This window comes from Camarhynchus parvulus, chromosome 2 (genome assembly GCF_901933205.1).
Source record: "Camarhynchus parvulus chromosome 2, STF_HiC, whole genome shotgun sequence".
In the NCBI taxonomy this organism is placed as follows: Eukaryota; Metazoa; Chordata; class Aves; order Passeriformes; family Thraupidae; genus Camarhynchus; species Camarhynchus parvulus.
The window spans coordinates 6,456,228-6,472,841 of NC_044572.1; the positions used below are offsets into that span (position 1 = coordinate 6,456,228).

Below are 16,614 nucleotides of genomic sequence, written 5' to 3' on the forward strand. Positions count from 1 at the left end.
TCTACCAGGAGCACAGGAATTCACAACAAACAGCCCACACCGATTTGTTCAGGACGTGCAATTTATTTTAAATGACATTTTTGTTCTCTTAACAAGTCTAAGCTTGTGACCTGGATAAATCCACTCCATCCTGACAGCACTCCCAGCCACAAGCCTGCGTGAACAGTCCATAGCGCAGGAACTCGGGGCGGCTCTGCGCACCCTTCACTCAACGGTTACAGAGCAAAAACACAGAGCAGGTTCTGACTGAAACCCAGGATTTCCCTTCCAAATAAAGCTGGCACTTGTCTCTCCTTCCCGTGACCGGGCACAAAGCAAAGCAGAGCTGCTTGGCCAGCCTGGAGTTCCAGTAGCAAAAACGTTTGGGATCACTCGCAAACAACTTCCCGAGCAATAGTCAAACAATCCATTGGCTCCAAGGATCTCAGGCCTTCTCTTAAGGTCAGCAGGTGAACATTTTTCACAAAAAAACCAAAAAAAAAGTTGATATGGAGTAATCAACAAAAAATTATAAACAGAACATTTAAGGTTTGCAGCTATTTTATTTACAAGTATACATTTAACACAAAGAAACACTGATATCCAAGCCTAGTTAATAGTAGTGTAACAATATGCATCATTTTGATGATTATTCTAACCAACAAACTACACTGAAAAATTAATGCCAGTAAAATTCTTGGTCATAATATTAAGAAATACAATATATAAATTGAAAATATGATTGCTTAAAATTTGAAAATGGAAGTGAAGCCATTTGCACAGGAGTCAGAGTTTAACATAATCTGAAGGGAAAGGCTCCAAACCAACTGTTTATCTTTCAGGTTAACAGAAGAAAAAAAATTGAAAAAAAAAAAAAAAAAAAAAGAAGCATAGTTTATCCTTAAAGATAATGGGCAGTTTTGCTTCTTCAGGTAGAATGTATTCCCAGTGTTTTCAGGTTCTGCAGTGGAATTACATTACTGAGCATGAAGACTTCCCTTGTGAAGCTGCCCCATCGATTTTTTCTGCCTCCAGAATTATCCTCTTAAAAACATCAACGGCAGTCTGCAAAGAGAGAGCACAAGTTTAGGAGGGAAGGTGAGGCTGCTCACTTACTGAAAGAGTAACAAAAAACATTAGCAGTTTTACCAACTACATCAGCAGATAAACACACATCCAATGCTTATTCCAGAAGTGAGGAGGGCAAACACAGTAATTTTAGCTTCAAAGGGAAGTGCAAACCCCCATCCCCAGCAATCCTCAGCAGGGAGGGCAAGCACTGAGCCAGATTCACAACAGAGCTAATAACTGTATGGTGAGCCTGTCCTGAGTGACTGACAGCATAGAAGGTTTGGATGCTGTGCTGCTTTGGAGAATAAACCAATCAGTTTGCTCTCAGTAATCTTTTAAGATAATGAATAATTTCAGAAGGCAGCAGATTTTTCAGCTCTCAACACTGACTTCGCACAGCTCAGTATGAGGGGGTGACTTTACTACTGATTTTCTCACTGTGTAAGATCTGTATTAGACACAGTGCAAGGACACTAGCAGGAAGCACAAGCTGAACTGTCACTAATATTGAGCAATATCCTTTGATAAAGTCCTCCTGAGAGAAAAGGAGTTACATTTTAAATAGCCTGAACTGCATGACTAGAGCTTCAGTGTGTGAATCTTCAGCTTGAAAATGGTCTCCAGACCATCTCACACTGACATCTGATCCAACCTCTGGCCATCCACTTCAGGAATTCCTAGCACAGGAAAGTATATTCATTATATAAAAGCAGTCGTGCTAGAAAGAAGATAAAAAGGGGGTTTGTTGGTTTTAATCAGCGGGCTGAAGAGCACCCTATGATTTATGGCTATAATATTCTGATTTAACAGATGTTTTTCCACCTCCACAAGATATAATTCTTAACTGGATCACTTCCAAATTAATCTCATTGACTGAAGCCCCACAGCAATCTTCGCAAGATGAGACTTAATGTTAGTTTCCTACATTTATACTGTTTGTGCACAGTACAATTTCTGGAACTATTTAAAGTACTTCACCAGCTGGAAAACAGGGTATTCCTCCGTATAATGGAGTTTCCTGGAATCCCAACAGAATTGGGAGAAGAGGCTCGTTTAGTTCAGTAATGATACAACACATTTCCTGGGCAAATTAAGACTTTAGGAGAACCATGGCCAGGACTGCAGTTGCTATCAAACTGCTTCCACTAATGAAGAGCTTCCCTTAATCAAAACCTGGTGATACACTGATTTACAAACACACAGCACCACTGTTTCCTTAGAGTTGAAATTTTCAATGGTTTCATTTTAATACACAAAGTCTTTTTGCCCACGTTTCACAGCACCCATTAAAAAACCTGCACAACTTACTCTGTCAACCAAAAATCTGCACATTCCCTGTCAAAGATGTGCTGTTTGAAGCACTAGGATGTAGGAGTTCACAGGGTTTGTTAATTCATTTCACAGAAAATACATATTCACTGGCAAGGTTTAATTACTGTCCTACAGCGAACGCCTTGGAATTTGGCATTCGGCTCAAACGTACTGAGGAGTTTTAGACTGAGCATTTAAACAACACAGGGAGATGTTGTGTGACAAGGAATAAAGGATGCAGCCAGACTTTATATGCATCTGCCTCCATATGGTCCAATTCTGGAATGTGGGTCACACCTAGCCCACTGGAAGCCATCTGGCTTTTCCCTCTACCTTTCTCCCTGAGCAAAGCAAAGCGATGCCAGCCTGGGCACCACCTGCAGCCCACAGAGCCCAGCAGTGAGCAGGGACAGCAGAGGCTCAGCTGCTGCTGCAGATGTGCCCTCAGTGGGAGCAAGACAGGCAGCTCAGGAGGCAGATCCTGCACAGGCAGGGAGCTGGGAATATGCTGCCAGGAGGCAGCAGGAAGGTGCAACCACCCAAATCCAGCCCACACTGCCAGAGTCACCCTTTGGCAACTGTTTTATTATTCCAAAGAGGAAACCCTCAGCTGCTCACAACTACTGGTTTATCCTAGAACAGAACTGGGCACAGGAATGTGAATAATAGCCAGGTAAAAGAGGGTTCTTTCCCCCCCATCCTTTGCCAGTTCAAACATGTCAGATCCCTGGATTCCAAACTACTCTGAAGCCTTTACTAAGCAGAGCATCTTGTGAGCTCAAAGATGAAGCTGCCCTTGAAAAAAGCAGCACAACCAAGCAACTCTTTTTAGGAGAGCTCCATTTTGGTAAGAAGCAAATTTTTTTGCTACTTCCTTGATCCTTTTGCAATTTATCTAATGCATTTTGCATAACTGGATGAACACAATTTAGTTTCTTGTTGCTTCCTAAATTGTCTCAGTAGAAGTTGGCTTCCAGCTTCACCTGGGTTTAAGACCACTTTGGATTCTGGTTGTGTTTCCAAGAGTGATGTTACTGCACTGGGACTAAGATGAAGCACTCTACCACAGCCTAGGTGACACTGCTTAGGGAATTCCACAAGAAAGGACTTGAAAGTTCCTGAAGTTAGCCAAAGCAGGGCAACATGGCTGGTAATAATTAAGCAGCTTGAAGACATGACAGTACCAGCCCAGCAGTCATCTCAGAGAGGTCTTTTCCATTATGTGTCAGGATTGCCTTCCCAAAGCCCAGGGATTTCCCTTGATGACTGATGTGCTGGTGATATGCAGGCTCCTCCCAAAGTCCTACCAGGTCATCCAGCTCTGCAGCAGCTGGCACATACTCAGTTCTATCTGACCTTGAGAACTCCTGCCAGCCACTATCATTTATCATCACTGCAGCTTTAATCTTTGCCTCTCTCACTTTCCATCTCCTCCAAGTCATGCCACTTCTGGGACATGTTATCTTCTGATAACTCTTGGCAGAATATGCATAGTTTAAGTTAATCTATAGAACTATTTTAATTGCCCAGTATAATTGAGTTATGCTCCTTGGACTCTCACAGATGCTCCAAAAAGGATTTTCTGGGGGGCTGGGGGAGGAAAAGCAGGAAAATAGAAGAGGGGGAAAAGAGCCTTTGCTATCAGGAACTCCCTCTCCTCACCACTGTGAAGAATATCATGTACACAACCCATCTCAGACCAGCACACCAGAAATTGTCACATTTCTGCTCCAACTCCTCCAAATACAGATGGGCTTGGTTTCAGAGAGAATTAAGAGATACACCCTCAGTCAAGAAGCTTTGAACTCTCTGCTCAAGTTCCAAATCCCTCATCCAGTTTAGCTCATGCCTTAAGCATAAACCAGCTTTCTGTTAAGCAAACAGAGGCTGAAGCACTTCTGGAAGGAGTTTGGAGTTAATCTGGATAGTCAAGTTGCATCTGCAGTACCAAGCCAGTACAGGTGATTATTTGGATGAACCTCAATGCAGAAAGTGCCAACAGTCTTCTCTTTCCAGTAATGTTGCCTTACGTAAGGTGAGCACTCAGTACCAGGAAAATGACAACACAGCTTGTTACCAAATGCAATACAAACCCTTTTCCCCCCACCCCTAGACCAGACACAGCTCCAGAGGAAGAGAAGATGCCCTGTTCTGACAGAAGTCTATGTATCAGCTCTTTTGATGCTGTCACATTAGGATTTGGAGGAGAGAGTCCAAATGAGTTCAGAAGTGCTCCTGGTCCAACTCACAGGGAGGGATGTTACAATGCCTGCTGTCTCCTCTTCCCCCAGCACCCCACAGCTCCAGACTCCACACTTGGCTCTCTAAACTCAATCTTCCACCTCTGCAGAGCTGAAGGTGTGTGAGAAGACTGAGGCAGCTGTGCCAGTGTTGGGCTCCTCCACACTTTATTCCACACATCCCAAGCCTCCAAAGGAAACACCCAGAGAGCAGCAGGATGGTCACATGCTGCAGGCACCCATCTCAGCAGTGACATCTGATCTGCCAGACTTCTGAAGATGGACAAATTTCCCAAGTGTATTATATAGCAGGCATGAAGCAGGAATTGTGTTCAGGCACCTGCTTTTAACAACCTGCTGCTAAACCCAGAGGGATGGAATTTACAGCGACCTGTGATCACTGTTCTGAAGGGTCCTGCAGAAAGGAAGACCTTTGACAGCCAGAATGCACAGGACTTCTGAATTCTTCTGGTGGGATTTGTACAGACTGTCCAGGATTCTGAGTATCTGACATACAATTGCCATTTTGATTTCCCTGAAGGGTACCATGTTTGATATATAAACTCCAGCTGGCAGCTCAACTTCATACAGGAGCACAAATACATGGCAGTACAGGGGACTTGGTCAGTGCAGCAAGTTAGCACACAGGGCATACCAAGCATCCTACAAAGCTTGTAGCTTCTTTACATACATAAACACGATTTCTTCCTTCTTGGTTCAAGAGCAATAAAAACTCCAGAAAATTTATCAGTAAGATATTCTTCTGCTGGATATGAATTGCTGTGGTGTTGCACATTGTGAACATATGCCACATGAAAAAGAGCACTGGCAACAGCTTTGCCTAATCCAGAAGTTATTTAAAATAAAGGGGTGGAAAAAAAGATCAGACATTTTTAACAGGTTTATTCTTTACACTGTCAGTTTAATTTCCTTTGGTATGTATTTGAAGCTCTCCAGCATACAGAGAAGATACTGAGAAATTTCATGCTTCCATCATGCCAGTTTTGACAAGGTTAATCCAAGTCTTAGCCAGAAACAGAAATACTGATAAACTAACTCCAAGTGTTCCATATCTGGTGGCAAAATGTAATCCAAGTTTTTCTTTCAGGGGAAAAAAATCCAACTTTACTCAAGTAACTTGCAGAATTATTGACCATCAACATCAGACAAAATGATTATTGCCCCATTAGAGAGACTGAGCCTGCCCAGCACCTTAAAACACGAGATTCATCCTCTTACACCAACTCACTGCTCTGGCAGCAGTGACTCCTGTTTAAAGGAACAGACCCTGTTCCACCCATCCTGTGGATGTGAGTTTTAATTTGTCACTAAGTGTTCTGATATGTGCAGTGAAGCTGAACTTGCAGTTCTTCACTTCCTCCCCCCATTGACAGCTGCAGGGAAAAACCTGTGTACATAAACCTGAGTGCAGACAGCCGTTCTGCTTCCATCTACACCAAATATCTGTACAGTGCATGCAAATATTTTAGCTTCCTTTATTTAGTAGAACTCTGAGTCATCCATTACACTGCTATTTGAATAAAGTGACTCTTAAATCCATTACCTGATTTTCTTTAGCAGAAGATTCCAAGAAAGCTGCGTTCCAGGATTCTGCTAAAGCTTTCCCTTCTTCATAGCTGATCACCCTGGTCAGAGAAAAAAAAATATGTTTCTTATAACTTGCAGAAGAATTGGAATCTGATATGTCAAAAAATACAAGAGTACCAAAGCACTTAAGTGCATTGTAATAGGAATTCTTGTGAAGTCTGATCCAAAGCATTTGCTTTTGGCTGCTGTCAAATGCACTTCTGGGCCAGGTAAAACTGCTCTGTGATCCAGAAGAGCAGTTGTCCCAAAGTATTGCTTTGTTTTCATAATCTGTAATATCATCTGGAATTGCTGCTGTGACAAATACACTGCTGTTACTTACTTTGAAAAACCCAGAGTGTTAAATGACTGTCCCTGGAACCTCACAGCAAAAATCAACATTACAACAGAAGTTCACAGTTCGTAGTTCACATTCTGGACACAACTCCTTTGCCAGTAACTTATTTTAACCTACAATTTGATTTTAGCTCTGAAAAGCCAAGAACAAACCCAGCGTGTGCAGCCACAGGAATGCAGGCTGCTGCCTTGCATTTCTCACATTCTGCAGTTCACATACCGTTCCATATGCAGGTCTTTTTTATTTCCAACCAGCATAATGGGTATTCTGTGAAAGAAAGTTCAGAACTTCAGAACAGTTACAGTATACTGAACAAAGCACTAGCAACATGCCTGCAATGAAATGAGATGAAAGTGTCACTACTTACTGGACTTTTCCCACCATATCCAATAACTTGCCATGGATAACTTTTATCACTTCAAAACTGCAAAATAAAGGGATGAAGTCACACATGCACTCTGATGTTTATCCTTAATACCCAATACACAAGCAATTAAATGCATATGTAGGTTGTGTTTAAAACTTACTCTATGTATGCACAACTACACAGATGCTGAAAGTCTTACCCGTTTGTGCAACAACAGCAAACTGGTCCCAGCAGCAGCAGAGACCAGCCTGAGCCTACTCTTACAGCCTCCCCAGTAATGGTATTTGCAGAAATAAATAACATTACCCAGGACTGATGCATCTAACACAGAATCACCCCAAGTCCCTCCCACCTCTCATCTGGTTTGTATCTGCAGTGAGAAATTTAACTGCTGCAGTCTAACAATCCTGGATGAGTATGTTAAATTCAAGCAAATTGGAAGAAAAAGTAATTAGTTAGGCAAGCTCCATCATTGTTTTTAACAAACATTTAGTTCATACGTAATTACTTAGTTTTATTTATGTAAAAACCAAAAGGAGCCAAAATTCCAATTTTCTGTGGAAAGTGAGTAAAGTGATCTGCAAGATGGCACTGAAACAGTGATTATTCAAATACTCTTTGTCTGTTTCCCCTACCACACAGGTGAAGTTTGGGTGACAGGAGGTAAGAAGCAGTACTGTAGAATATCAAGTCAAAAACCTCACTAACAAAATCCACTGCATTTGACATTCAGTACTTCTGAGAACAAGTTACAAACAGGGTTGAAGAGCAGATGTTGCACTCCTCTGGTTACACTATGGAAAAAATGCTGGTACATGAAGTGCACAACTTGGATTTAAGAGAGGCAGAGGCTCAGGGATGAGACACACAACTAGACAACAGAAAAGGGACCAAAACTTTTCCAGTTTCCAAGGCTGCTCGCTACAGGCAGTGTCTTGACTTGCACTGCATTTCAATTAGAATTAGAAACTCTGAAAAATAGAGCAGCAATCAACCACACTTCCAGCTCAGAGCAATCAAAGACCTGGTGCCTAAAAACACCATTCAAAGCAGCAAAATTTCTCCCTTCTAGAACAGTAAGCTCTACCACATTTAAGATGGATTTTCTGTCAAGCGGGCCAGTTTGTCTGACTCCAGCAATAATATTTGAGGCTGTGTGGAACATAATGCTTCTCCATACTCAGCTAATAGTTTCAGTGTATCCTATCAAGAAAATGAGTTCTTTGTAAACAGAAGTGTGAGTTAATCTGGCACAAATTGCTACTGGTAACTCAAGCAGGATACTACAAATTACACTGTGGAAAATGCGGAATCAATGAAAAATGTGAAATCAATGAAAGGATTTTAGGGACATAAGGAGCTTATGCTGAAAGAGTATTAGTGAAATTCTAGTCTTGAGAACTCATCTTGGACGATCATAACTACTAAGAAAATAAGAGATAAATGGAGCTTGGCTGTGACAGAGTTGAGAGGCATCAGTACACACAGAACTACGTGACCCTGCAAAATGAAAGAATAAGAACGGTACCAAAAACCCATCTGCTACAGACCACAAAACTGTTTATCAGTCTGAAGCAACGGGAAAAGTCTTAGCACCCCACCCACAGGCTAACTGAATCCCTGGGACAGTACAATCACTGTTTCCTTTCCCCAGTTAGGTGTGCTGCCTCCACCTAAGCCAGAAAAACACTGCAGCACAGCACCCTGGGTGTCCTTGCCTGAGGCTCCCCTGTACAACGCTGCCAGGTGCTCTTCAACCTGAGCTCTCCATTGCCCCACTTCGGGTACCTGTCTGCTTGTCCGAGTTACTTCATAAGCTTCCTTTTTTAGTGAAAATACTACAAATAAAAAGCTGATCCTTGTTAATAGACCAAGATGGAAACCACAGGAGAAGTGCTATTTAAACTCCAACACAATTCTGACACAGAAACAAGTTGCTAAGAACTGCCAGGAATGAAATTGGCTCGACCAATTAATGTTCTAGAAAGCTTTCCAAATTAATAATGTTGAAAGGAGCAAGGACAAAAAGGAGCAAGGACTGACCAATCCAAAAATAGCACCATCACATCAAGCTGTGAAACAGAGATTTGGAGACTGTAAGACGTCCCTTCTAGTTCTGTTAAGCAAATGGGTTACAGCAAACAACTCAATGTGTGAAATACAAAAAAAACCATTACTAGCTGTCAGATAAATGTGTTACACAAAATCATGGAACCTAGCAAGATACAAAATTGGAATTTAATTAAGCTGAACTAGAGCAAAAGCCTTCCAGTAACCTTGCTGCTGAGAGCCTGGCAATATGAAAAATGTAGGGCATTAGCTTTCATTCAAGTCCCATTTAAACTTCCCAATGGAGGTTACCAGGAAGCTGGTAACTTTAAAAAGAACACTTCTATTAAGTCTGCTGTCAAAGCTCTCACCCAGCTGGATCAATATTTGGATCAATATATACACTTTGACAGAAGTCAAGACAGATGAAGACTGTGATCCCATTGTCAGGACAAGTCATCAAAGCTACCAGAGTACTGTGGAAGATCTTTCCCATCACCTAAACACTGTCTTGATACAGAACATCAAGAATTGAACAAGACAGGACTTCGAAATTGTAAGGCAGAAACAACAACAACAAACTTGGAACAAACTGATCAAGAATAAATACTGATGAAAAGATTTTTGACCTACAGCCTTAACCTAGTCTGTCCTGTTTGTACTTTTACCATAACTTGGTTTAACTGATTGAATGCACCCACAGAAAACATGTTCATTTCTTCACCTGGTGAGCTCAAGACATCATGAGGCAACAACTGGAGTGGCTGAGAAAGAACACACCCTTTAGCTGCCAAACAGGGAACAGCACAGGCTGCAGAATCCCCTGAGTGATGTGCACTAGTTTCAGTCAAAGGCAATTCTGTCCTCACAGCACCCATTTATCAGTGAACTTTTCTGTATTTGCTTTAGGAGTGAAGCCTAAGAAGAACTTAAGCAGAGAATACAGGCTCCTATTTCATACAAGTCACCCAGCACCAACACTGAACCTCTCACTGAAAAACCCAGACCCAGAGAGAGTTTGGTAGTTTAGCATCTCTAGACACACATAAAAGCCTAACACGTGCTTGCCCTTCTCTACTTCAGAACTGAAGATGAAAGCAAGAATGACGACCTGTGAAATCTGTTCAACATTAAAGACCTTGCAAGCAGCAGAAGTTTGTAACCAGACTGTATCCTTCCTTTGAGAAGGAAAAAGAGCCAACAGGCAAATTGCTTTACCTGTATTTTATGATAGTCTATCAAAGAGCTTGAAATGACCAGTTTTGTTTGATTCAGAGGAAAATATACGAAACACTTCAGCACTTCTAAAAAGCTCATCAACTGCCTTGAAAGTAGAAGGGAAGCATCAACTTTTCCTGTACTTGATGAGACTGAAAGGTCTAAGGTCTTAATCACTTTCTTCAAACAAAAATTTCAGAAAATTTCAGCTGACCTAATAAAGATGTTGTACAATATTAGAAAATCAACAGCTACTCAAGGATAAGCAGTATTTAAACAAAGCAAGATGTCCAGAGGAAGGGAGGAAATAACAGAGGATGACAAAGTCACACAGAGGCTGATGTGTCTTGCATGACTCCAGGTAAGATGGACTCTGGAGAGGGAACAGCAAGGACAACCTGGGACAACCTCCAGGGAGGATTATTTGCTGCAGCATGCCAGGAGAGGGTTTACAGTCCAAAAGCCATCTATTGCTGTTTATATGAGTATTTCTATGGTTAATCAAGACAGTTCAATACAAGAAGTCAAAGGAATCTCAGTACTATAAAAAGCCACAAGGCTGAAGGAAGGATCGAGCAACTACTTGGGTACTTCACATAAATGTACAGTGCCCTTCAGCTTCATATTTATGTCTGCCTTTCTATCTGATGCAAGAGCAATGAACTCACTTCTGAAATGATCCTTTGTACTACTTCTTACACCTCAAAACAATGTAGTTTAACACTGTCTCATTTCTTACATGGTACCTTGCACATGAGTCTGCAAAGTGTCTGTGACATTTGGGTCCGAGGGGACATTTCTGAAAAAACATCAATATTCACTCCTACTATATTTCTAAAGGAGAAAGACTAAAATAGTCACACAAAATATAGCAGAGGTAGCTAAACCCAGAAAATATTTAAAGAGAAGAACACAAACAGATTTTATTACCTTTTTATTGACGTGACTGAATAAACAAGAATGTAGCCATTGATGTCTATGGAGTACGTCTGAGGAAATATGGAGTATTCATCCTGTGGAAGGAATGAATATTGCAGTTAAAATAAAGGGTGACACAGTTCAGACCTTGATGCCATTAGATCAGCATCAGTTAAGTTGGTCACATCTCTAGGACATTTTGTATAAGTAGTACATTCAGAATTTTTTCATCATAATGTCACAAGCAGCATCTTTACCAAACCTAGAGAAGGCTAAAAGTCTGTCTGTATACCCTACAATTTAATCTACAGCTTTTATGGTTTATTCCCTCTAAGACTATGGATGAGCTGAAGCTCTTCTCAATCCTCTTATCCTGCTTAATTATCTGTTTGTATTAGTACAAAACATCCACTCTGTCCCACCACTAATTAGCAATTATGCCTCTTATCTTGCTGGTGATACATTTCAAAATATTCATTTCAACAGCTGACAACGGGATCTAGCAGTTTGTAATTTCAAATGACACTGATCACATCTAAATTACCTAAGGAATCTGGCAGGAAGTGAATAATTGTGGCTAACTTATGCTTATCAAATGCAAAAAATACAGTTATTAGTTGCTTTATGACAACTGTAAGTTTACATTATAGGATAAGTGTTTGCATAAATAGAAAACCAGACAAAACCACCAGAAACTTACTCAGTGAATTTATTATCCCTCTAGAAAAGGGACTGACCAAATAGGCAAACAAAACAGACTGATATATTGCAAATAATGCAACACAAATACTATGAATCCAATGTTAAAAACCTGCTCCAACAAATACCCCCAGGAAACATTTCCATTTTGGCAAGAGCCATACTTCCTAATGTATGAGTTCTCAAATTGTTAAACCTATGCTTTTAAAGATGTTAATTTTAGCTGAAGATCAAATAACCTCTCTGTTATTGCCATGGCTGAACAGATGGAGCAGTGCAATCACATAGCTTAAATCTAAGACACCCAAAAGGAATCAAACTTCCCTCACTGGCAGAAGAGGAAAAACTCTTTATAAATCAACTTCACAGATCCAGCCAAAAAAAGTCTGAAAGAATAACACTTGGCAAAAGCTGCCTTTATTTGCCTTTATTGCTACACACCGAGGGCAGCCCTCCCCTATCTTCTCTGAAATGCCAAAGTGCCACTCCAGTTGGACATGAAATCCCAAAGTCAATACCCAGAAGGGATCTGAGCTAAGTCTGTAAAAAAGGTGAAAGTGCAACTCTGCAGTGGCTTGACTTTACCTGGAAATTCCCAGGACTGCCCCAGCTGCAATTGGGTGTTAGGTAAGATTTCCTTTTACCCCCCTCTTCTGTGAGCCTGTATCAAGACCCCTGTTGGACTGACCTGCACAAAGCTCAGTAAATAACAGGAAAAGTAAAGAGGCACAGGACAGAGGATGAATACCAACAAAAAGAAGTGCCATAATCTCAACTGTTCCTAATTCATGACTTTATTTTTAGCTCGTTAGGAGATGGAAGGAAAGCTGCTAGGCTCACTGAAACTCATGGGTCAAATTAAGAAAGCTGTCAAGTGATAAAACAACGTTGCTACAACTTTTCAGGCCATAGCCAGGTTTTCAAAAGTATTTAACAAATCTGCAATACAATTCTTGCTGTGCTGTATACACATGAGGACTCCCTATGGGTCATTAAGCAAGACAGACTTGAGAAAGAAATCTGTCCAAGCCACATCTTCCATAACCCAACATCATCTCCCCCCTCTAACCCTGTGTGCCAGAAATCAAAGTTCAAATCATTCCATGAAGAATTAAATCTGAAAATAACCACAGGCTGGGAAAGAAGCTATTTACGTTCCACAATACTGTATAACATTGAATCAATCCTCAGCAATAGAGGTATGTTAGTGGTGAGTCACACTGCCTTCCCAGAAGGCAATTTCCTCCTCCAAGAGGAATTTTTCTCTTATCACTACTCTACACAACAGAGCTGTAATGGAAGTGCACTTACAATGGCACTGAGTGACACCTATGGAGCTGGTTCTGCTGCTCACACTGCTCAGCCTGCCCCTCTCTCACCCTCTCCTCTGCAGAGCATTCCCCACCCAGCAATCCTGTGGCCAGTGTTGTGCTCAGACACCTCTGAGTGATTACACATGCTGCTGATGAGCACCAAGGGCTGACACCTTATAAATACAGCATGGCTATTCCCCAGTGACAGAACTCTCTTCTAAGAAAGCAATCAAACATACCTAGAAAGTTACAACCCCTCTGAACATCCCAGCTATGAGCAGGTATCCTGCAGCTTTAAAGTACTGGCAGCCTGTTTTACAACACTAACATTGTTTAACACTACTCATAGCTTGGAAAAACCCAAAGGCATAATATGAGATCATGAAAAAAAAAAGGAAGAAAGAAATTTAGGATAACAATACAGGGGTCTAATTAGTGGTCCCTGATGAGTTTTTTCCCTCATAGAGAGTCTCTCAACAGACACAGCACTCTGGTGCATGGGTTCAGCCAAGCAGCAGCGTGTAATGAACCCCTGGACCTGTAAATAATGAACAGCTGCCCTTGCCAGAGCTCCCAGCAGGCTGCAGGACACGTGTTCCCTGGCCCTCCCTGTCATTGCAGAGCTCAGACACACACGTGAACCACCACGTCAGAATGCAGCCAAACTGCAGCAGTTTATTGCTACCTCAGTAAGTACCACCTGCATGAATCTGTCTGCTCCCCATGACTGCTCCGTGGATACAAGTCATGGTGGTGTAGCTGGAGCAGACAAATACTAAAAAGCCATGAAAAATATCCCCATGGTTTACTGAAGTACTTTTCATCTACTTTTTCATCTAAAGCAAGACTGCTCATTTACTCTGTAAATATCACACAAGCTACTGATGAAGTTTTGGGACATCAGAGTTAAGGTAGTTTCCTCTCCCCTTTTTTAGGTACTCATTCAATAGACAGGGGAAAAAACCCCAATAGAGTAACAAAACACAAACCAAAACCTTTAAACAAACACTACAGAAAAAGTTCCTTAGTGACTAAACAACAAGTCAGGATCATTTTTAAGTTAACTTTCACCTCTGAATGCACAGTCACTACCAACTTAGTTCAACAGGAATATCAATACCTGTTGTAATAACTTAGGAGAAAGACTCAAAGAAAGATAACTTACCTGGCCAGCAGTGTCAACCAGCTGAAGATGATATTCTTGGCCATTTACTGTGATCAGTTTTGTAAAAGCTAGAACAAGAAACAGATAAACAGGTCAGAGTCACACACAAGGGAGAAATCAGAAGTCACTCATCTGTGGTATCATCAGCCAAGGCATGAAGAACTCCAGTTACAGGTTTTTAAGTAGAAGTAACAGGCTAATCAGATGCTGTACTTATAACCAGTCTATTGCAGGTAGCAAAACTCAGAAATTGAATTTAAGATTTCAGATGAGTCTCACTCTGGATGCAGCAGCTTATTCTTTGCTCTCTTAAGTAAAAGAGGGAATAAGAGGAATAAAAAGGGGGATTTACACACATTTCTGCAAGATCCAGACAATCATAATTTGTGGTAACACAAGACACTTAAATTCAACTGGCATCAAAGCTGAGTTTGAACATATTATAGGGCCTTCTCCTTGGTTTCCAAACAGTTTAGCAAGATCAATTTCCTAAATGTAAATACCATGAGTAAGTGATCTGGACTGAAAAAAGGAAAAATCTTTGGGGGTTAAAACACACAGAACTTATGATTATATTAAACCCAAATGATGACAATTAGCTAAGTTCACCACGTTACTTTCACATTTCCTGCAGCTACAGCCTATGCAGTCCCCAGCAAAGTACACTCAGTCCCTAGAAGTGATGAGAATCGCTGCTCTTCCTCGGAGTCATGAAATGCCAACACACTGTGAGCCAAGGAATCTTACCCAGTGTTTGTGTTATGCAACTGCAAAAGCAAATAGTGTCACAGCTCCTGCAGGAATAATGTCCCAACCAGAGCACACAAACCTGGGCTCTGGATGTCTCATGTGGCCTTTGAGACACACTCCAGACACCACTGCTGGACAGTACTGACACACTGAGTTAAGTCTGTGTTATCCTCTAGTTTGGGGTGGTTTTCCCAACTAGTAGCAGTCCTCAGAAACCTCATCTGCCACTGCAGTGATGAGCAGGGAAACTGAGTCAGATGAACAGGTCACTTAGGTGAGCTGAGTTGGCCAAGAGCTTCCCAAAGCTGCACAGCTGAATGTTCCTGACCCTGCTGTGCAGTCCCTACCCACGCCTGGAGTAGATGGAGTTGGCCAACTTTCCTCCTCCCAGCCCAAGCTTGCCCCTCTGTCAAGTCCCCACAATGTGAGCATTATCTTGAATAAGTGGGCTGAAATAGCTGAAACTGGAGGTTTCAACCCACCTCATAAATCCAATCCTCAAAAAAAAGGAGCAATTCAAACAGCAAAGCCAACCTAAAACAATGTCTAAATCAACAGTGTAAAGCGTACCTACAGTTTCTATTACAAAATCAGCAAATGACATTTGAAACGGAGCCTCAAAGAGAGCTCCTGCCTTACCATGATTATCCCCTAAGAAAGCTGCTTTAGCACATGTGCTGCCCCAAAATCAGTCTGGATGCTGCTGTTATTGCTGCAAACAACCAGAAGTTTTAGGTTATGACACACAGATCCACAATGGCTCTTTGCCTAGGATGAATGCTGTGATGGGGGCAAACTGAGGCAGTGATGCTATAGACAATATCCCTGCTTGGAGTCAGAGGGAAAACAGGCTCCTCTGGAGACACACTGCATTTACAGATGTGCAAGTAACAGCCTCTCCAGTCTCCTGACACTGCACATACACATCAAAGCATCTGCAGTCAAAGTAACTTCAAGGGCATCATGAAGTTAATATTTAAAAAGGGACAGACGGCAGTTTTTTCAGACTATTCTAGAAGCCTAGAAGAGACACAGCAATGATGTCACCATCATCACTACAGAAAGCACAGTGTGACAGAGACAGGAGAAGGGAAACAGTAAAGGAGTCAGCACAGCCTGGTGAGGAGAGCTGTCAGTGCAGTGCAGAGCCTTGCAGCACCAAGCACAGCCCACTGTGTGAAGACAAATTTGCTTCGATGAAGTCACAACTAATGACTTCCATTTCTTTGCTGAAGCTTTTAAAAACTATTCCTAGTTAAGAATTTCATTTTATGAAAAACCTGGTCCCCTTGATCCAGCCAAAGTGTTCACTTCCAATTCCATCACTTATCATCCTGGGACTGGTGCTGTGCTTGTGCACAAGACAAACAACAATACGATCCCTGCACAATTTGGCTCTTCCTGGTAGGCCAAGGACAGACCTGACCTGACATTAAATCATAATGTGAGCATCTCCAAAACACTGTTCATCAACTGGAACATGGATTTTGGAACAGGACATTCTTTCACCTTGCAACACATAACCCCAGTGATCATTGCTACCTGAAGATGAAGTACATTGCAATTAGACCAGCACAAATGAAATTATT

At 41.6% G+C, this 16,614-nt stretch overlaps 1 protein-coding gene across 1 annotated transcript in view; it reads right to left on the reverse strand.

Annotated features, from left to right (window-relative positions):
- Nucleotides 1-522: 522 nt before the first annotated feature.
- The window catches only part of RHEB (Ras homolog, mTORC1 binding), a 39,059-nt gene continuing 22,967 nt past the window's right edge, over nt 523-16,614 (reverse strand). Inside the window, exons 3-8 of the mRNA XM_030971324.1 lie at nt 14,276-14,343; nt 11,111-11,193; nt 6,914-6,970; nt 6,766-6,813; nt 6,166-6,247; nt 523-1,044 (exon numbers count right to left, since the gene is read on the reverse strand). Of these exons, the coding sequence (XP_030827184.1) occupies nt 952-1,044; nt 6,166-6,247; nt 6,766-6,813; nt 6,914-6,970; nt 11,111-11,193; nt 14,276-14,343 (431 nt within the window). The 3' untranslated portion in view covers nt 523-951. The remainder of the gene's footprint in view (nt 1,045-6,165; nt 6,248-6,765; nt 6,814-6,913; nt 6,971-11,110; nt 11,194-14,275; nt 14,344-16,614) is intronic.